The 22,809-nt window shown below is 33.6% G+C and overlaps 1 protein-coding gene across 1 annotated transcript; it reads right to left on the reverse strand.

The window, feature by feature from the left end:
* Positions 1-11,906: 11,906 nt before the first annotated feature.
* Positions 11,907-14,904, reverse strand: LOC126891275 (uncharacterized). Its single transcript, XM_050660454.1, has 2 exons — positions 12,790-14,904; positions 11,907-12,033 (listed from the first exon to the last, which is right to left on the reverse strand). The coding sequence occupies exons 1-2, from the start codon at positions 14,902-14,904 to the stop codon at positions 11,959-11,961; spliced, it is 2,190 nt and encodes a 729-aa protein (XP_050516411.1). The 3' UTR covers positions 11,907-11,958.
* Positions 14,905-22,809: the final 7,905 nt, after the last annotated feature.

Here is a 22,809-nt window from a genome sequence, read left to right on the forward strand (position 1 = left end):
GCCACTCAACAGTCATAACTAAGCTGTTGTCCAAGCTCTACGGGCAATGGCAGAAGAGGGAATCCGCAGCCGAGTTCATCACATCCAAGATGGCCCTCTTTGAGAAAGAAGATGCCGCACCGAAGAAAGAAGCCGCATCATAGTGGACCAACTGAAGTCGGATCTCCGGACTCACATGCGTCTCAACACGCCAAAGACCGAGGAGGAACTCCGACGGGCTGCCGAGGAGCTCGAGAAAGACTTGAGGTACACATCCAACCATCAAAAACAAACCGAGAACTCGTCAGCCCAGAGACCCCTCGAACTTCAGAGATGATAGACGTAACCGAGCCAAAGCCGCCAATCAAACCGTCATAAACCCAAGGGACACTCCAACCAGCAAGAGGACCAGGGAAACTCCAACGGGGGCGACCACTGAGGACCTGCATAAGCTTCCTACAAGACGAGATTTGCAACAGATGGGATTTGCAACGAAAACCATCATCACCGACAACGGCGTCCAGTTCCGAACCGACATGTGGGAGAGGTTCCTTCGACGCTACAACATTGAAGGTGAAAAGCCCCCATCTACCACCAGAGAGCAAATCCCGCCGAGCGCAGAGTCCAGGAGCTGAAGAAAGGACTACGGGCCGGAGTGACACCACCCGAGGATCCACGCTGGGACACCTACATCGGCGACATTGTATTTACACTCAGAACCCGATCAAACGCCGCAACAGGACAGACCCCAGCAGAACTCCTCCCTGGGTACCGTCCGAGACGTTCAAAGGAATAAGAAGCCACCGCAAGACGACAAGAAACAAGGGAACAGAGAATCCAGCAGGCCGTCCAGAAGAAGACCGTCTACGCCCGGAACCTGTTCCCCAACAACCCGGAGGCCAGACATCCTCCACCAAACGTTCCAGGCGAACAAGTCCTCATCAGTAACCACGTCAAAGGGAACTTCGGTGAAACCCTGACAGGACCACACACAATTATCCGAGCAGCCGGCGACCACACCTATGAAGTCCACAGGGACCAAGATGACGACCGACTGATCCATGTTGATGACATACGCCCAGCACCGCCTCCACGCGAAGAGGCAAACGCCGAAGACGACGCCGAATGAAGAATCACAAAATTTTAAAACTGCTTTTACTTTTTCGCCTTGACTTGGCCAATAAAGGAGATGATCTCCACCTCTTCCAAGCCAAGAACGAAAAAGCTCTTATTGTAAACTTATAAAACGTCTTTTCTACTTTCGAAATTGTATTTTTTTTTACTTTAATAAATAACCATAACCAGAAGGTCTCCAGAGGGGACGGATGTCGCCAGATCGGGTCATTCTCATCTCAGATTCTGACCAATCACGAGCCCCGATCTGCGCGGATGCTGCACTAGAGCTCACAGAGCCGTCGGATTGGCCCGTGAAGAAATCCAATTCCGGCATTGTTCGGGCAGGTCAACCGTTAGGCCCTTTGTTCGGAATTGGATAAAAGCACGTGTAAATTTTCAGACGGCATCTTACCGAGTCAGAGCTTCTAGTGATCAGACCTTCTGGTATGAGGAATACTCGACCAGAAAAATTGTTTTATTGTTGCTCCTTTCTCGTGCCTTCGGAGTTTAGGCTTAGAGCCCTGAACTCACCTAGTTCCTGCAACCTTTTGGTAAATTGCAAGAGGTTGAAAGTGGCCTTAGCCCTTATTTTTGCGGTTGGAAATTATTCCAACCATTTACATTGTGTTTTCTGTTTTGTTTAGTTACAGGCACTTGCAGTCTCAAGCCTCCACGCTGGTTGTGGAATTTGCACCATTTATATTTTAATTTAGTTCTATTCTGTAGGTTTTACGTTTTATTTTACTTACTTTTATTTCTAGGTTAATACCGTACTTGGAGCAACAAGGTAGAAACAAAAACTTAAGATTCTTTGGACTCACCCAAAATTCAAACGAGAATATCAATGAAGTTATTTTACACGTGCTTAATAATGATTAGTCCAGAAAGCCACTGCGCATCCGCTAGGAAAAATATTCTAATTCGGATTTTTTGCACAATCTTACTCAAAAAGGACTCCTTTTAACAAATTTGTATGTTGCCAGGACCAAAAGGTGGTCAAAAATTTTTTAAACGTTTTTTTTTTGTTTTTTTCCTAAAATTTTTTTTGCATGGAAAAAAGTTTTTTTAGGTTTTTTGGATCATTCCAAACAGAAAAGGTCTTTAGTGACTTTTCTCTAAAAATGACAGTTTTTGACATATAAGCGATTAAAAATTGAAAAATTGCGAAATCGGCCATTTTTAACCCTCAAAAACTAGGTGAAAAACTGAAAATTTGAATGTTGCCAAGGTAGGTAGATATTCTTTAAACATCGATTGATGAAATCCCGAAGAGTTTTTTGCACTACAATATTCAAAACTCCTTTGTTTTTTAATTGCTAATCAAGCGTGCGCGACACTATTTTCCACCGACAGTATGGTGCAAATGAAAGGAATAAATTCGTTATTTCGTAAACCGGCGACTTTAATGAAAAATCCCGAAACAGGTCGATTTTTATTTTTAAGTTATGATATTGTGGCATATATGGTATACTAGTGACGTCATCCGTCTGGGCGTGATGACGTAATCGATGATTTTTTTAAATGAGAATAGGGATCGTGTGGTAGCTTATTTGAAATGTTCTTCAATTCTCTATTCAATAATGTAAACATTTACATAATTATTTATACAGTGTGTCCTTCTACTTCGTTTTTTGTCAAATAATTTAATTTAATAAAAATTTTTTGGACACCCTGTATAAATAATTATGTAAGTGTTTATATTACTAAATAGAGAATTGAATAACCTTTCAAATGAGCTAGCACACGACCCCTATTCTCATTTAAAATAATCATCGATTACGTCATCACGTCCAGATGGATGACGTCACTAGTATGCCATATGCCACAATATCACAACTTAAAAATAAAAATCGACCGTTTTCGGGATTTTCCCTTAAAGTTGCCGGTTTACGAAATAACGAATTTATTCCTTTCATTTGCACCATACTGTCGGTGGAAAATAGTGTCGCGCACGCTTGATTAGCAATTAAAAAGCAAAGGAGTTTTGAATATTCTGCCGTACAACGGAAAAACACCGTATGTTAGAATTTTTACTTCTGGAGAAAATGGCGGTTAAAAATTTAATGGACAAAAACCCTGATATTTCTAATGAAAGTATTTCTTTTCGCGAAATTTGAGCGTGAAGGATTAGTGATATATGTTATAACTTAACTAATGCTGGATTTACACATCAATAAAAAGTAATTCTCCAAAAAATTGCCTATTTTTGGTACATACGTTAAATCTTATTAGTGACGATATGTTTTATTCCTAAGCATAAAGACCGTATGTCATAAATTATCACTTACGGTTAAGCCATTCAAAAGAAAAGTTCCAAAATATTAGGCATGAACACCGCAAGTTATAAAACTTGATAACATACGGTATTTTTGTTTAGGATAGCTATATAATTTATAATCGGTTAAAATAACGAGTACGTTTTCTGCAAGAATTTTTATTATTTCCATTATTATTATGAATAATGACAAATTGGACAATAAAGTTACTAAAGGTAGTGGATACATTAACAAATATTCAATAAGCTAGCTAACTGAACAAATAAACAAAATTTAATAAAAATTATACAATAAATACTCTATAGTTATTTAATCATCTTCAATGGTACTAATAAGATTTGATGCATTGCTTTCATGTAGGTTTTGCCAAAATAACAATTTATGTTTTGGAATTATGGAGGACAGGTTACTGAGAATTTTGTTTTTCTCTCAGAAGATATACCGCGATCGCTTTTATGACTCTCAGGTTCTTTGAATACCATCTTCTTTTTTGAGAGTAAGTTTAATTCCTGATAGTCCTTCTCCTCGAAAGAAGTCTTATAAAATAAAAAAGCCTCTCCTTGCTTCCAAAAGGACAATGTTCTTTAAAAATGGGCGATTTTTATTTAACTTTTGTACTTGATAGTTTGTGGTAAGGCTGGGCCAATTCTTAAAATCTGAAAAATGCATTTCTTTTGTTATGTTGTTTTTTGTGCAACTGTTTTGAACAACATGCGCAAAGTCTTGAAAATCATAAATTTTTGGATTTTCTTTCATACCTTTTTCGACCAAATGATGGAAACTATCAGCCGACATAAAGGTATGTCCCGTTTCGAAATATTTTATTGTAATTTTTTCTGCCGCAACATGATCAGAATTAATTACATAGATTAAGAAGCTTAAAAGAGACCAATTCTTGTTCTGGCCACTGCAATTATCAGCCCATAAGCATATGTTTTTTTTATCCCTGGCAAAACCGGTCAGAAAAGCATAGTAGGTACTAATTATGTCCTCCTTTTTTCGGCCCGATATGGCTTCATGCCATATAATAGCTACAGCCTTATTTGTTTGTGAAAAGGAACCCAAAGGTACAAATGATTGATTAAAAGCTATAATTCTAGGAGTAAAAACTACTTGCTTGAACATATTGATTCTTGGTATCATAATTACTTTTTTCATATCCGTCGAATAATACAAAGTATCTTCGTTAATTTTCTTTTTGTCAGCTTTGTATTCTTCTCTGGATAATCCTGCCTTTTTAATGTGTTGCAACCACTGGCAGCAATTAATACATTCAGTATTTTGGTTGGCATTAACTTTGGTATGACCTTTATCGTGTAACAAAAACGCCTCACATTTTTCGCATTCTTCATGCCCTAACTTGACGAAGGAGATGTTCATGTCTTTGACAACGCTTCTATATAACTCGTAAGAAATTTTCAATTCAGGATGACATTCTTGAAAATCAGAGTACATGTTAACTATGGTAATATCACTTGGCAGATATAATTTATGGGGTGCATGCTCTCGTCTGTAATGCGAAACGCATGGAGAGAATTTATTGATATGATTCTTAATTGTTTCCCGGTCAATTTTCTTCCTTCGATAGGAGCCACGTCTATCCTTAGGCGGGCTGGTTATATTTCTCAATATGGAATCATTGTTACCTGAATATCCTAAAGTCGTTAAAAACAAGAACTTACAAACTTTGGCACGTACTCCATCTTCTTTTTTAAGATAATAACATTTTGATGAGTTTTTCTTGGAAGTATCTACGTTCAAGCGTCTGATTTTAATGTTGGACGTCTCAACAAAATGACTAAGGAATTGCTTTTGCTCCAAAAATGTTTTGCTCCAATATTTCTTATTAATTTCAAAGCGCCATTCTTCCCTAAATTGTTCTCCACATTTTTTTTGGCAATTACAAGCAGGCTTTACCTCGTGACTTTTTATTCTCTTTTGACACAAAAAACTTGTTCTCTGCTTTTTTGATAATAAGTACTTCTTTCTTTTTCTTAATTCGCCTTTTTTGGTGAATGCTGTATCCAGTTCCATCAGATTTTCTAAAAAAAAATTTGTTAACTTATTATTTTTTAGTTGTAGAAAATACAAAAATACCTTCGCTAATTTTCTTTGGCATGTTGATTTCGTCTGACTTGTTGTTTTCTTGATAAGGACTTTTATCTTCTATCATATAATCTAAAACACGGAAAGGTTTCTAAAGGTAGTTGTTCAAAATGTAGGAAATGCAAAAATACCTTCTTTAATCTCATTTGATGGCCTACCGGCTGACTCGTTTTCTTGACTGGGATTTCCGTTTTCTATTATAATATTATCTAAAATAGAGTTTAGTTTAGTTTGTGATAGTTTTGTTGGTTAGTTAAAAAATACCAAAACTAAAATATAAAGTTGTAACCACACACCTTTTCCAATCTTATCCTGTACATCGGCAATGGGATTTTGAACTGCAAATCCTGAAATGTAAGAAATAAGTTGAAAAATGATTAATCTCAGATTAGATTTTTTATTAATCCATAATATTAAATAGAATGATAGGTATTCCTTTATAACTTGTCTTTAAGATTTTGAAAGTCAAACTCTAAAGCAAATAAAATAATTTTTCTACAACCGTGTTAAAAATGCAATTTTTAGCACTCCATACGAGCGTTAAAAATGCTACTTTAAGGCACTAGTGCTTTAAAAATTTTAAGGCACTGCAGTTCGTATTGACCGTATAGGCAATTTTGATGTAATGTCAAAAAATATAAAAATGGAATGTCAGTCAAGTTCAAGTAAAAGTTTTTGTAGATATTGTCCTGTAATTACGTTTGTAGAAAAAATATTGTATGATATGCGTGTTAAAAAGTACATTTTTAAGGCACTCATGTGAATTGCAGAACTCGCTATCGCTCATTCTGCAAACTTTCACAGGCGTGCCTTAAACGTGTACTTCTAACACTTATATCATAAATAACTATTAAGCTTATTTTGATGTTCTGTAAGCTCTGGAATATAAAAAAATAAAATTTAAGTTACTTAAAAAAAATTGGTATTTTCATTATTAGTATTTATTAATGTTAGTAGAAAATAATAATTAATAACTCATTCATTCATTACCTATATTATTCTTTGGCGAAGCTTCTTCAGCATGCAATATTTGACACAATTCTGTTGAACTTATATCCATGGAATTTTCTTCAATGAAACTTTGTGTTATAAGCGGTTGCATGTTTTCGTCAAATAAAATAATATCACTAACAGAAACATTATTTTCATTAAGTATTATTAGAGAGGAATCTTTTTCTATGCTGGTGTTCAAAATCTTTCTTGAGTCATTCTGGACGTCATTCAAAACCTGAAGAACCATGCGTTTACCCCTCGACTCCATCGCGATTCAAGAAAAAAACACTAGAAATCCAACTAATAAATGATATTAAACTTCAACAGAATACATAAAAACAAAGAATCTCACGTCTTGTTGTTTCACGTTTCAAACGCCACGGATAACAAATGAAAGATTACTGAGCAAGAACACCTTATTACCTTATGTTGAGACATACGTCAGCGAAAATGCGCGGGATCGATTATTTCACACATTAGTTACTAGGCAAAAACGCCGTAAGTAATAACGTACGGTGACAAAATTGGGCGGGCCTAATATTAATTGACCTTTACTAGGCATAAACAACGCATGTTATGAATTCCTTTAAACATACGGCATTTCTATCTAGTAAATTTTATAAAAACTTGGCAAATGAGGTATATTTTATTACTTACGGTGTTTATGCGATGTAATTTACCCGTTTTTCGTCAATGCGTACAATTCCGCAAATTTCATTCAAGTTTTTTTTGTAAATTTTTCTGAAAAAATGTTGTTTTTTTGAAAATAATGAGAAGACAACGGTCGTTTTTACCTGAAAGTGCCAAAAACTCATTTTTGGAAAAATGGTAACATACGGTGTTTTTCCGTTGTACGGCAGTATTGTATTGCAAAAAACTCTTCGGGGTTTCATCAATCGATGTTTAAAGAATATCTACCTACCTTGGCAACATTCAAATTTTCAGTTTTTCACCTAGTTTTTGAGGGTTAAAAATGGCCGATTTCGCAATTTTTCAATTTTTAATCGCTTATATGTCAAAAACTGTCATTTTTAGAGAAAAGTCACTAAAGAGCTTTTCTGTTTGGAATGATCCAAAAAACCTAAAAAAACTTTTTTCCATGCAAAAAAAATAATTTTAGGAAAAAAACAAAAAAAAAACGTTTAAAACATTTTTGACCACCTTTTGGTCCTGGCAACATGCAAATTTGTTAAAAGGAGTCCTTTTTGAGTAAGATTGTGCAAAAAATCCGAATTAGAATATTTTTCCTAGCGGATGCGCAGTGGCTTTCTGGACTAGATATGAAATTGAAAAACATTGGTGTTGGTGATTTGAAAAAATGTTATCGTGTGTTAAATAAAAACAATGATCGAGAAAACCCTAGGTCCCCAGCTGTTTTGTTGAGAACTACAACTGCTGTTAGAGAAAAAATTTTAATGAACAGAAAACTGCTGAGGGCAACAGGTATTTACATTCAGGAAGACCTTACTAAAACAAGGTTATGTCTTTTTAAAAAGTGTATTGAAACATTTTCAAAAAAAGATGTGTGGTCGAAATACGGTAATATTTATGTTAGATATAATAACTCCATTCACCGCATTAAGAGTCTCTCAGATATACAATTACTTGCTGGGATTTAGTTCGCAAATTTTTAAAAAATAAGAATTGAACAATGCGGCTGATTTTTGTTAAATAATTTATTGATGTTTATTGTGTTCCCATATAAACAAGTATAATAATATTACTCGTCTTATATACCCAGTCTGAATAAGTGTCATTTACATTTGCATGCGAATCATTTGTTTTTCGACAAAGAATATTCTTTTTCAGTTTTTCAATTTCACTTTTCGTTGGGGTTAATTTTTCATATTTAACAGCAATTATTATGTTTACATACTAGTGTCACCTTCTCAATGGACAGATGTGAGAAATTAATTTTTGATGCATACTACAGTCAAGTTTCATTTACGTATTTCAAATTCTTATGTATTATTTCAAATATAAATTTTACGTTTTTAACCTGTAGAAAATTTACAACGTGGCAACATTGTGCGTGTATATCAAATTAAAATTATTACGCATCTGCGCGGGAGTGCTTTCTGAAATTTTAATAAATGATGTCGTTTTGGATTATTCTTATTTTTCTATGGAATAATAGTATTTTTCTACGACCGTTTAATAAAATGCTCATTATTCGCTATTTTTTCATAGATAATAGCACCCATTACTGCACCCGTGAGTAATAATTCATTACTCACGGGCTGAAGTTACTAACGGGTCATTACTCACGGGCTGAAGTTAGATTCAAGTGGCGCATGCCACTTTTAATATTAATCGTATATAAACTGCAAATAAAATTACCTAAACTTGTTTATTTAATACAATAATTATTGTAATTTATACCAATAATTAACTTCGAAGAATTTTTAAAGGAATTTTAACTGTAACAATGTCAGTATATTTTGTACGTTTATATCTTGTTTACTAAAAATTTTGACGTTTATCATTCAATTTAGTGACAGTGACATTAGCGCATTTTGTTTATGTTAATTGGAGTTTATAAAGTTTACTTCCGGTATAACCGGAAGTAGCAAATAGATGAAAATATCTTCATTAAATAGACCCCTCTTCAAAACCCCTTCATGCCAATTTTCATGAGTCTGTCGCCTTTAGTTCTCGAAATATTTCTAATAGGCCCTTTATCTGCCTCACCCTGTATACTATTATTCCATAGAAAAATAAAAATAATCCAAAACGACATCATTTATTAAAATTTCAGAAAGCACTCCCGCGCAGATGCGTAATAATTTTAATTTGATATATACGCACAATGTTGCCACGTTGTAAATTTTCTACAGGGTAAAAACGTAAAATTTATATTTGAAATAATACATAAGAATTTGAAATACTTAAAAATTTGAAATACGTAAAATATAAAAATTGTCCTATGGAAAGACATGTAAGCTTATTTGAAAGAATTGAAGGAACATGTAAATATCCCTCATTTCCTTCTAGGCACCGAAATAATGTGTGCAACAATGGTGGTTGCCCACCTTTTCATTGATCTGCACCTCCCTAATTTTATTCCTTCCTGGTTTGGCCTCTATGAATTTTTTAACCGCGTACATTCGTCCGATGTTTTGCTTTGTAGACATAACCAAGCTCACCATGAGCTAATTGTATAACGTCACTGTAGATTTGGTCAATATAAGGCGTGGCTGATTCTGGGTCATGTGTACGTTCTAATTCGACTGAAACAATCATTACTGATTAAGTAAACAGGTGGATCTACGTAAACGTGTGCCCTCTTCTGCCATTGTCCGTAGAGCTTGGACAACAGCTTAGTTATGACTGTTGAGTGGCTGTAGTACTCGGACAGTCGGATGAAGAAGGTGGAGTAGTTCAGTCTCGGGTTGGCGTGTGTCTCGGTCCATGTAACCGCGTCTCTGGATAGGCCTTCTTCGAGGATGAACGCCGCCCAATATTTCTCTTATCTAAAGGCTGAAAAAGTTTTGTACACACATGATGGAAAAAAATATAGAAAAAAACCTTGTCTGTCTGTTGAAAAAAAATGGTCAATTCTTGCTGTTCTTAGTCGGAAAAGTTGAAAAAACATATATCTTACAAGCACAAAGGACTTTCACGAAAAACTACATTACATATAACAAAAATTTGATCATGGTAAGGTCGAGAGACCTTACCATCTGATGTGTGCTGGGCCAGTATGAAGAATTCTTCCTAAATAAATTACCTACTCACAGAAGTAGAAGTGGTAGAACTTTCAAATAAATTTTTTATTAAATAGTCAAAAATGCATACTTTATTAGTACGTTATAAATATCAAATATGACAATAACACAAATTAATAACCAAAAGTTTTATTTCATAAAAAATATCTTACCTTGTTCCTTTTTTTGAATCGACATAATCTCCAACAAAACTCGCTACAACCACACTATACAGTTGACTAAGAAGATACTGAACTAGCAACTACTGAAAGCATCTCCCGCAGTATGGGGCTTGGATGATTTTCTAGTTCTGGGAATTTTATCCTGGCTCTTTCTTTCATGGTGTCTATGGCTCTTATTTGTTTCAGATCTCTGAAGAGATGTTTTTCTGCTACGTATTTTGGTACGTTTACTGCTTCCCTTAGGCTGTTGTTGTGTGCCGCTTGGATTTTCTTTTTTGTTGTGTTGCATACTTGCCCCCATGCGAGAGATGCGTATGTCAGTATCGGGATTATTATGCTGTTTATAAGTCTTATCTTTGTTTTTATTTTTAATTTACTTTTTCTGCCCATTAGTCCTCTTATTGACGCTTTTGCAGCGTTTGCTTTTTGTACTGTGGCCTCTGCGTGTTTTTAGAATGTGAGGCCTTTATCCATTATTACTCCTTATTATTATTACAACTGCGTTGTCTTTCCACTCGATGAAGAATTCTAAACATAATAACACTTTTTAAACTAAGTTGAGCATTGGCGAAGATAACATGGATGAAGATGACCCATGAATGGGTGATTGCTCCGTTGATGTGGGATTGAGAAGTAATGTTGCTTTAGCTACTAAGGCATAATATTTGCTTTCAAACTCTCCTCGTTCATCATCTTGATTGCCGAGGTTAGAGGTTGTATCAAATAAACAAATACGTTCAATGTCTCACTGTACCTTTTCAAGCTCAACAACTGACTCCTTTAAGGCATCCAGACGCGCTTGTAAATCAAGACGGATTTTGTCAGATAAAGGAGTTACACATTTTTCAAGGAAAGTGTTAAAACGAGTCACTGTGGATTTAACAGTGCCACGATGAGCTACAAAATGTTTAAGGTCTTCAGCGTTAGCCATTTTTATCAATTAATTTACGCTAATAGGTTATGATATTTATAATATATATACTATTATTCCATAGAGAAATAAAAATCCAATACGACATCATTTATTAAAATTTCAGAAAGCACTCCCGCGCAGATGCGTAATAATTTTAATTTGATATACACGCACAATGTTGCCACGTTGTAAATTTTCGACAGGGTAAAAACATAAAATTTATATTTGAAATAATACATAAGAATTTGAAATACTTAAAAAAAAATTTGAAATACGTAAAATATAAAAATTGTCCTATGGAAAGACATGTAAGCTTATTTGAAAGAATTGAAGGAACATGTAAATTAGGGTGGTCCTTATTTATAAGGAAAAAAATTTTTTTTCGAATTTTTTAGAAATTATTTGCCAGAATGTACCTTTATATAAGACATGAAAATATAACAAATTTCAGCTCAATCGGTTAATATTAACACGTGCCGCATCGACGCTAAAGTTGTGAGATTCAATGTAAGGCAGTTATTACCTATAAGAACGACAATGTACGCGTACGCTCGACTGTAAACATAAAATTACGCATTTTTTTTAAACTTTAGTATAAAAACATACTAATTAAAATGAAAACGTAAAATAAAGATATAGTTTATCCTAATACTATATTTTTTATTTATTGAAATGATACATCCACTTCAGATACATATTTTGGATTTAAGTAAGCCTCCTTTTGTGGCGACTGGGAACTCTCTCCGGTACTCCTGAACAACCTGAATAAAAAAAAATAATATTGAATGTGTTTTCTGAACCTAGCCTATATAATGTGTTCAAGAAAAAAATAACAAAAAATTAAATTTATCTACTCTACGTCATATTATGTATCAGTTTTTAGTTTGTGAAAACTGTCATTATAGATAGCAGTTCGTGAAGGATTTAAAGTGTGCGTGAAGTACCTGTGTATTTTAAATGGGACTAACTGCTAAGAAAAAAATAACAAAAAATTAAATTTATCTACTCTACGTCATATTATGTATCAGTTTTTAGTTTGTGAAAACTGTCATTATAGATAGCAGTTCGTGAAGGATTTAAAGTGTGCGTGAAGTACCTGTGTATTTTAAATGGGACTAACTTTTTCACACACTTTCAATGGGTTTTTCACACACTTTCATATAATCAAATATCCTTAACTTTCGCGTTGTCATGGTGATGACATAATGAGCAATAAATTACAACAAAAATTTTGACAGTTTTGTGGTTTGAAAGAAATTAGAATTTTTAAATTTCAAAGTTCTAAAAATTGTAAATAGAATTGAAATGAATTCCAGTGACGAAGAGTTACAGTTTTTTGATTTATTTATCGTAGAGTAGATAAAATATTGTATGAAACTGTGCGTGAAGTACTTTTTGCGAACTTACGCGATGTAGAGCACTCGCTATCGCTCGTACTCTAAGTATCGCGTGCGTTCGCAAAAAGCATACTTCACGAACTGTTTCATAAATAACTATTGTTTATACATACTACATACCTGTATCAAAAATTGTTTTTGATGTTCATTTTTCGTCATTTTTTCATTGTAATCCTCAATCAACTTGACTCCTCTTTCTGCAATATCATTTGTACATTTTAAGGTTGAAATGATATTTTTTCCTGTGCGATAATCCTCTCTGTTTTCCCAATTCAGCGGATCGTCCTGAAGAAATTCAACACAAATACCGAATCGTTTAAATAACTGAAGTGAATTGGCGGACAATAATTCAGTTGGTAGATCTTTTTGAACAAAATTTTGGACATCTCGGATTTGCAACGATAGTTTTTTCTCAATGACTTCTGTCTCTTCATTTTCTTCTTCTTTTTCATTCACAGTCTCTATGTTTTTACTTGCACATTCCATAATTTTTTGAGCCATTCTAATTTTTTCAACTCTCTCAATTCTATCGTCAAATATTGCCATGGCAGCACACTCTTCACTTAGATACCATAAATGGTTTAAAAATTTTGTTATTGCAATGGTTGCAATGTTTTCATTAATATTTTTAAATATAACCAATTTTCTCAAAAAATATATATCATTTAGGGGAGCTCCTGTAGTATTCGTTGCTGAAAACCAGGCCTCTACATAACAGTATACAACGAAAACGCAAATTTCTGCATTCAGTTTGGAATTATCCTTTCTCATTTTCATTTGATCGCGAAATAAAAAAAGTTTTAAACAATAAATCGCTTTAGCCATCCATCTCGCTAAATGATATGCACCGGGGGCCCTAAAACTCACATTTGTTTTATCTCCCAAAAAAATGAGCGTCAATTGCAAAAACTCTTTGTAGTCATCACGTGGTTGCTCTTCTGCAAGTTTCTGTTTCACAAAATAAATAATTTCGGGCGCTACATCTTTCAGTGCATTATAAACGGCTTCATCGCTGGTATAATCTAAAAATTTCATTTTATCAATATTCTTCCAGTTTTCTTTAAGTGCTTTGAATTGAGCAATTTCAGGGCCGGATGTTACAATTGCTTTTGTCCTCGTGAATACACCAGCCAAAACGACCTCAAATATATGGTGTCGGCATGGAAGCCACAAAATATCTCGCCCTAACCTTTGTTGAAGCAGAACTGCAGCTCCTTTTATACGTCCAGTGTTTGATGCTGTAGTATCAAAACAAAAGGCTTGAATTTTTTCGGTTAAATTCCATTCATCAGTGATATGGAACACAGCAGAGCAAACTTCCGATCCTGCTGATGATGCAATTCCAGGTACTCCTAATAATTGTTCAAAATCTAAACCAACCGCGATCACAGGAAGCCGATCAATTTTCTCATTTTTTGTGATATCAGGCAATAATTTGGAATCCCAATGCACTTCAATAAAATTTGCATCATTTCCTACCGATTTTATTGATGAATATTTTATTTTCCGCAAAATCTCTCTATTTCTTTTGATAGACGATCTATTGAGAACAAACTCGGTGATATCTATATTAAGAGCTTCTAGGACGGCAGAAATAATATGCATTGCATCCCTGTCACTCACTTTACATTTGTCCAAGGCAGCGGCCAGGCGAGGTGTCATTAACGTCTTTCGTCCTCTCTTGTTTGAAGATGGACCCTGTTGAGATTCCGATATGAAATATATGTCATCTTCACTGTTGTCTTGATTTATCACTTTTTTCTGTGAATCTTCGTGTTCTTTATCTTCCATTTCAAAATGTCCAATCGAACAACTAGAATTTTCCAACAAATCTTCTTTTCTTTTCAACTCTGCAGCTGTGCGTTCTTCTTTCCGCTTTTCCTTACGTAATAATTTGATATCTACTCCCAACATACAACCTACTCTACCTTTCTCCCTTTGCTTAATTAAAAATTCTCTATCTTCGGCGATTTTAATCTCATTTAACGCATTTAAGGTGGCAATATCGAAAAGGTTGTCTAAAGCTTCTTTAAAATCATTTTCTTTTTCTCTCTGCCGTTCAGTATCTCTATTTTTAGATTTTTCTAAATTTCTGACATTATCGTACAAAGATTTTAATTTCAAAATACAGTTTGAACGGTTTTGAACTGGGATTCTTGCTTTTTTCCAAAAAACGACCACTTCATCAATAACTAAAGCACTGCTGTCATTAAGATTTAAATTTACTACTCTCATGTTATAAAAAAGTACACTCAAAACATCTCGTTTACATGGTAATTTACTACCGCAGATTTGATTTTTCATCACTCCAACTAGATAAATATTGTTCCGCAAAGTGGACATTTCAGCACTTTTATCAATTACTTATATAGCACGTCTTTTCTTATGCACTTCAAGTACGAAACTAAAACGAATGTAGCATTGAACAAATAATATGTAAAAACAAAATTGACTTGTCGAGACTTGTAGTCGCGCTTGTAGCGAATTCGAACGCACTTGGCGCCGACTCGTCGTAGCATGTTAGACAGTCAGATGCATGAAACTTCAAGGCCAATGCGGCACGTGTTAATATTATCGGATTGAGCTGAAATTTTGTATTTTTAATGTTTTGGTGTAACTGAACAAAATTACAAATAATTTTGAAAAAATATGAACTTTCGAAAATAAGGACCACCCTAATGTAAATATCCCTCATTTCCTTCTAGGCGCCGAAATAATGTGTGCAACAATGGTGGCTGCCCACCTTTTCATTGATCTGCACCTCCCTAATTTTATTCCTTCCTGGTTTGACCTCTATGAATTTTTTAACCGCGTACATTCGTCCGATGTTTTGCTTTGTAGACATAACCAAACTCACCATGAGCTAATTGTATAACGTCACTGTAGATTTGGTCAATATAAGGCGTGGCTGATTCTGGGTCATGTGTACGTTCTAATTCGACTGAAACAATCATTACTGATTAAGTAAACAGGTGGATCTACGTAAATGTGTGCATGAGTTATTATTATAGAGCCTTTCAAATCTCTGCATGTATTTCTTCGAGATCTGGATCAATTTCCGGTACATTCCGAATAGTTGGAAGATATTTGTAAAACTGATGAAATATTGGAGGTATCAAATCAATGAGATTGAGTACATCTTTCTTTTTTTTCTTTTGTCATAGGAAAAGTACCCGACTACGCAAAAGTGACATCAATGGTGTGAACGCGACGTCTCCTTCTTAATGACATATGCTTAAAAGATGTATTACATTTTAGAGATGTTTAGAAACTATACAGCGACTAAACAAAAAAGAACGACTGACAATCACCGATCATTTATGTTATACAAGTAACCACGAAATATATAAAAACTTAGTCAAACACAATTGCCTCCCCAAATTCCCTTAATATATTCACATCATATATTCATTCATTATACGCAGACCATTATTTTTATTATATTATTATTTTATTATATTATTCATTTTTGCTAACTTACCCGACTTCAGTCAACCGTCAAGCCAAAATCTCCCAATTTTACAGAATTACCGTGGATCAGGATATTTTTAGATTTAATATCTCCATGTGAGTAATGTTTCTCTACTAGTAAATAAAGGAGGAGACATCGTGAAGGACATCCCATAACAGTGATTCCTGATATGTCCTCTACAAAGTCATGTAAGCTTTTTTGAGAACATTGAAGGCACAGTAAATATCCTTCATCTCTTTCCAAGCACCGAAATCATGTGTGCAAGGACGGTAGCTGCCCACCTTTTCATTGTTCTGCACCTCCCTCATTTTATCCCTTCCTGGTTTGGCCTCTAGGAATTACTTAACTGCGTACTTTCGTCCGGTTGTCCGATGTTTTGCCTTGTAGACATAACCAAACCCACCATGAGATAATTCTCTGATTTCATCGTAAATTTGGTCAATATAACATTTTGTCGTGATAGAATTTGGATTATATGCAGGTTTTAATTCAACTGAAACAAAAATATATTCATCTAATATCATTACTGATTAAGTAAACGGTAAAAATCTAGAAAATGAAAAATGCAATTTTTTTGAACTTGTGGAAAGAACGTGTTTTTTTCATGAATTTTGTTACGGAAAGTGAAATAAGGACCAAAAATTCTTGAAAACCCGAAAAACATTAATGGAAAATAAGAAATTACATCAAAAAGGGTTATAAAAAAAACTGCTTTCAAAATAATATAAAAGCCATTGAGATAAACATAAATACCAATATTTATACTATTATACCATGGAAAAATAAAAATATTTCTAAAGGACATCATTTCTTAAAATTTCAAAAAGAACTCCCGCGCAGATGCTTAATAATTTTAATTTGACATACATGCACAATGTTGCCACGTTGAAAATTGCTTTCTACAGAGTAAAAATGTAAAATTTATATTTGAAATAATACATAAGAATTTGAAATACGTAAAAAAAATTTGAAATACGTAAAATATAAAAATTGGATGTGCGTAATGTTTCTCTACATGTAAATAAAGGATGGCTTGGATAAAGAAAGCACATTCCATAACAGTGATTCCTGGTATGGGTTGTCGTATAGAAAGACATGTAAGCTTATTTGAAAGAATTGAAGGAACATGTAAATATCCCTCATTTCCTTCTGGCACCGAAATAATTTGTGCAACAAATGGTGTTGCCCACCTTTTCATTGATCTGCACCTCCCTAATTTTATTCCTTCCTAGTTTGGCCTCTATGAATTTTTTAACCGCGTACATTCGTCCGATGTTTTGCTTTGTAGACATAACCAAACTCACCATGAGCTAATTGTATAACGTCACTGTAGATTTGGTCAATATAAGGCGTGACCGATTCTGTGTCATGTATACGTTCTAATTCGACTGAAACAATCATTACTGATTAAGTAAACAAGTGGATCTACTTAAATGTGTGCATGAGTGATTATTATAGAGCCTTTTAAATCTCTGCATCTATTTCTTCGAGATCTGGATCAATTTCCGGTACATTCCGAATAGATGGAAGATATTTGTAAAACTGATGAAATATTGGAGGTATCAAATCAATGAGATTTAGTACATCTTTCTTTTTTTTTCTTTTGTCATAGGAAAAGTACCCGACTACGCAAAAGTGACATCAATGTTGTGAACGCGACGTCTTCTTAATGACATGCTTAAAAGATGTATTACATTTTAGAGATGTTTAGAAACTATACAAGGACTAAACAAAAAAAAACGACTGACAATCACCGATCATTTATTTTATACAAGTAACCACGAAATAGAATAAAAACTTAGTCAAACAAAATTGTCTCCCCAAATTCCCTTAATATATTTACTTTATATATTCATTCATTATACGCAAACTATTATTTTTAGATTATATTATTCATTTTTGGTAACTTACCCGACTTAAGTCAACCATCAAGCCAAAATCTCCAAATTTTACAGAATTACCGTGGATCAGGATATTTTTAGATTTAATATCTCCATGTGAGTAATGTTTCTCTACTAGTAAATAAAGGAAGAGACATCATGAAGGACATCCCATAACAGTGATTCCTGATATGTCCTCTACAAAGTCATGTAAGCTTTTTTGAGAACATTGAAGGCACAGTAAATATCCTTCATCTCTTTCCAAGCACCGAAATCATGTGTGCAAGGACGGTAGCTGCCCACCTTTTCATTGTTCTGCACCTCCCTCATTTTATCCCTTCCTGGTTTGGCCTCTAGGAATTACTTAACTGCGTACTTTCGTCCGGTTGTCCGATGTTTTGCCTTGTAGACATAACCAATCCCACCATGAGATAATTCTCTGATTTCATCGTAAATTTGGTCAATATAACATTATGTCGTGATAGAATTTGGATTATATGCAGGTTGTAATTCGACTGAAACAAAAATATATTCATCTAATATCATTACTGATTAAGTAAACGGTAAAAATCTAGAAAATGAAAAATGCAATTTTTTTGAACTTGTGGAAAGAACGTGTTTTTTTCATGAATTTTGTTACGGAAAGTAAAATAAGGACCAAAAATTCTTGAAAACCCGAAAAACATTCATGAAAAATAAGAAATTACATCAAAAAGTGTTATAAAAAATATAAAACTGCTTTCAAAATAATATAAAAGCCATTGAGATAAACATAAATACCAATATTTATACTATTATACCATGGAAAAATAAAAATATTTCTAAAGGACATCATTTCTTAAAATTTCAAAAAGAACTCCCGCGCAGATGCTTAATAATTTTAATTTGACATACATGCACAATGTTGCCACGTTGAAAATTGCTTTCTACAGAGTAAAAATGTAAAATTTATATTTGAAATAATAAATAAGAATTTGAAATACGTAAAAAAAATTTGAAATACGTAAAATATAAAAATTGGATGTGCGTAATGTTTCTCTACATGTAAATAAAGGATGGCTTGGATAAAGAAAGCACATTCCATAACAGTGATTCCTGGTATAAGTTGTCCTATAGAAAAACATGTAAGCTTATTTGAAAGAATTGAAGGAACATGTAAATATCCCTCATTTACTTCTAGGCACCGAAATAATTTGTGCAACAATGGTGGTTGCCCACCTTTTCATTGATCTGCACCTCCCTAATTTTATTCCTTCCTGGTTTGGCCTCTATGAATTTTTTAACCGCGTACATTCGTCCGATGTTTTGCTTTGTAGACATAAAGAAACTCACCATGAGCTAATTGTATAACGTCACTGTAGATTTGGTCAATATAAGGCGTGACTGATTCTGTGTCATGTATACGTTCTAATTCGACTGAAACAATCATTACTGATTAAGTAAACAACTGGATCTACTTAAATGTGTGCATGAGTGATTATTATAGAGCCTTTTAAATCTCTGCATCTATTTCTTCGAGATCTGGATCAATTTCCGGTACATTCCGAATATTTGGAAGATATTTGTAAAACTGATGAAATATTGGAGGTATCAAATCAATGAGATTTAGTACATCTTTCTTTTTTTTTCTTTTGTCATAGGAAAAGTACCCGACTACGCAAAAGTGACATCAATGTTGTGAACGCGACGTCTTCTTAATGACATGCTTAAAAGATGTATTACATTTTAGAGATGTTTAGAAACTATACAAGGACTAAACAAAAAAAAACGACTGACAATCACCGATCATTTATTTTATACAAGTAACCACGAAATAGAATAAAAACTTAGTCAAACAAAATTGTCTCCCCAAATTCCCTTAATATATTTATTTTATATATTCATTCATTATACGCAAACTATTATTTTTAGATTATATTATTCATTTTTGGTAACTTACCCGACTTAAGTCAACCATCAAGCCAAAATCTCCAAATTTTACAGAATTACCGTGGATCAGGATATTTTTAGATTTAATATCTCCATGTGAGTAATGTTTCTCTACTAGTAAATAAAGGAAGAGACATCATGAAGGACATCCCATAACAGTGATTCCTGATATGTCCTCTACAAAGTCATGTAAGCTTTTTTGAGAACATTGAAGGCACAGTAAATATCCTTCATCTCTTTCCAAGCACCGAAATCATGTGTGCAAGGACGGTAGCTGCCCACCTTTTCATTGTTCTGCACCTCCCTCATTTTATCCCTTCCTGGTTTGGCCTCTAGGAATTACTTAACTGCGTACTTTCGTCCGGTTGTCCGATGTTTTGCCTTGTAGACATAACCAATCGCACCATGAGATAATTCTCTGATTTCATCTTAAATTTGGTCAATATAACATTATGTCGTGATAGAATTTGGATTATATGCAGGTTTTAATTCAACTGAAACAAAAATATATTCATCTAATATCATTACTGATTAAGTAAACGGTAAAAATCTAGAAAATGAAAAATGCAATTTTTTTGAACTTGTGGAAAGAACGTGTTTTTTTCATGAATTTTGTTACGGAAAGTAAAATAAGGACCAAAAATTCTTGAAAACCCGAAAAACATTCATGAAAAATAAGAAATTACATCAAAAAGTGTTATAAAAAATATAAAACTGCTTTCAAAATAATATAAAAGCCATTGAGATAAACATAAATACCAATATTTATACTATTATACCATGGAAAAATAAAAATATTTCTAAAGGACATCATTTCTTAAAATTTCAAAAAGAACTCCCGCGCAGATGCTTAATAATTTTAATTTGACATACATGCACAATGTTGCCACGTTGAAAATTGCTTTCTACAGAGTAAAAATGTAAAATTTATATTTGAAATAATAAATAAGAATTTGAAATACGTAAAAAAAAATTGAAATACGTAAAATATAAAAATTGGATGTGCGTAATGTTTCTCTACATGTAAATAAAGGATGGCTTGGATAAAGAAAGCACATTCCATAACAGTGATTCCTGGTATAAGTTGTCCTATAGAAAGACATGTAAGCTTATTTGAAAGAATTGAAGGAACATGTAAATATCCCTCATTTCCTTCTAGGCACCGAAATAATTTGTGCAACAATGGTGGTTGCCCACCTTTTCATTGATCTGCACCTCCCTAATGTTATTCCTTCCTGGTTTGGCCTCTATGAATTTTTTAACCGCGTACATTCGTCCGATGTTTTGCTTTGTAGACATAAAGAAACTCACCATGAGCTAATTGTATAACGTCACTGTAGATTTGGTCAATATAAGGCGTGACTGATTCTGTGTCATGTATACGTTCTAATTCGACTGAAACAATCATTACTGATTAAGTAAACAAGTGGATCTACTTAAATGTGTGCATGAGTGATTATTATAGAGCCTTTTAAATCTCTGCATCTATTTCTTCGAGATCTGGATCAATTTCCGGTACATTCCGAATATTTGGAAGATATTTGTAAAACTGATGAAATATTGGAGGTATCAAATCAATGAGATTTAGTACATCTTTCTTTTTTTTTTCCTTTTGTCATAGGAAAAGTACCCGACTACGCAAAAGTGACATCAATGTTGTGAACGCGACGTCTTGTTAATGACATATGCTTAAAAGATGTATTACATTTTAGAGATGTTTAGAAACTATACAAGGACTAAACAAATAAAAACGACTGACAATCACCGATCATTTATTTTATACAAGTAACCACGAAATAGAATAAAAACTTAGTCAAACAAAATTGTCTCCCCAAATTCCCTTAATATATTTACCTCATATATTCATTCAATATACGCACACTATTATTTTTAGATTATATTATTAATTTTTGGTAACTTACACGACTTAAGTCAACCATCAAGCCAAAATCTCCCAATTTTACAGAATTACCGTGGATCAGGATATTTTTAGATTTAATATCTCCATGTGAGTAATGTTTCTCTACTAGTAAATAAAGGAAGAGACATCATGAAGGACATCCCATAACAGTGATTCCTGATATGTCCTCTACAAAGTCATGTAAGCTTTTTTGAGAACATTGAAGGCACAGTAAATATCCTTCATCTCTTTCCAAGCACCGAAATCATGTGTGCAAGGACGGTAGCTGCCCACCTTTTCATTGTTCTGCACCTCCCTCATTTTATCCCTTCCTGGTTTGGCCTCTAGGAATTACTTAACTGCGTACTTTCGTCCGGTTGTTCGATGTTTTGCCTTGTAGACATAACCAAACCCACCATGAGATAATTCTCTGATTTCATCGTAAATTTGGTCAATATAACATTATGTCGTGATAGAATTTGGATTATATGCAGGTTGTAATTCGACTGAAACACAAATATATTCATCTAATATCATTACTGATTAAGTAAACGGTAAAAATCTAGAAAATGAAAAATGCAATTTTTTTGAACTTGTGGAAAGAACGTGTTTTTTTCATGAATTTTGTTACGGAAAGTGAAATAAGGACCAAAAATTCTTGAAAGCCCGAAAAACATTCATGAAAAATAAGAAATTACATCAAAAAGTGTTATAAAAAATATAAAACTGCTTTCAAAATAATATAAAAGCCATTGAGATAAACATAAATACCAATATTTATACTATTATACCATGGAAAAATAAAAATATTTCTAAAGGACATCATTTCTTAAAATTTCAAAAAGAACTCCCGCGCAGATGCTTAATAATTTTAATTTGGCATACATGCACAATGTTGCCACGCTGCAAATTCCTTTCTACAGAGTAAAAATGTAAAATTTATATTTGAAATAATACAT

This window comes from Diabrotica virgifera, chromosome 9 (genome assembly GCF_917563875.1).
Source record: "Diabrotica virgifera virgifera chromosome 9, PGI_DIABVI_V3a".
NCBI classification, from domain to species: domain Eukaryota; kingdom Metazoa; phylum Arthropoda; class Insecta; order Coleoptera; family Chrysomelidae; genus Diabrotica; species Diabrotica virgifera.

Bases quoted from the DNA above. Each gene is read 5' to 3' on its own strand.
- LOC126891275 (XM_050660454.1), bottom strand. From the start codon at position 14,904: ATGAGAGTAGTAAATTTAAATCTTAATGACAGCAGTGCTTTAGTTATT. The intron at 12,034-12,789 runs GTATGTAGTATG...TTTTTTATTCAG, and splicing joins AAAAACAATTTTTGATACAG to GTTGTTCAGGAGTACCGGAG.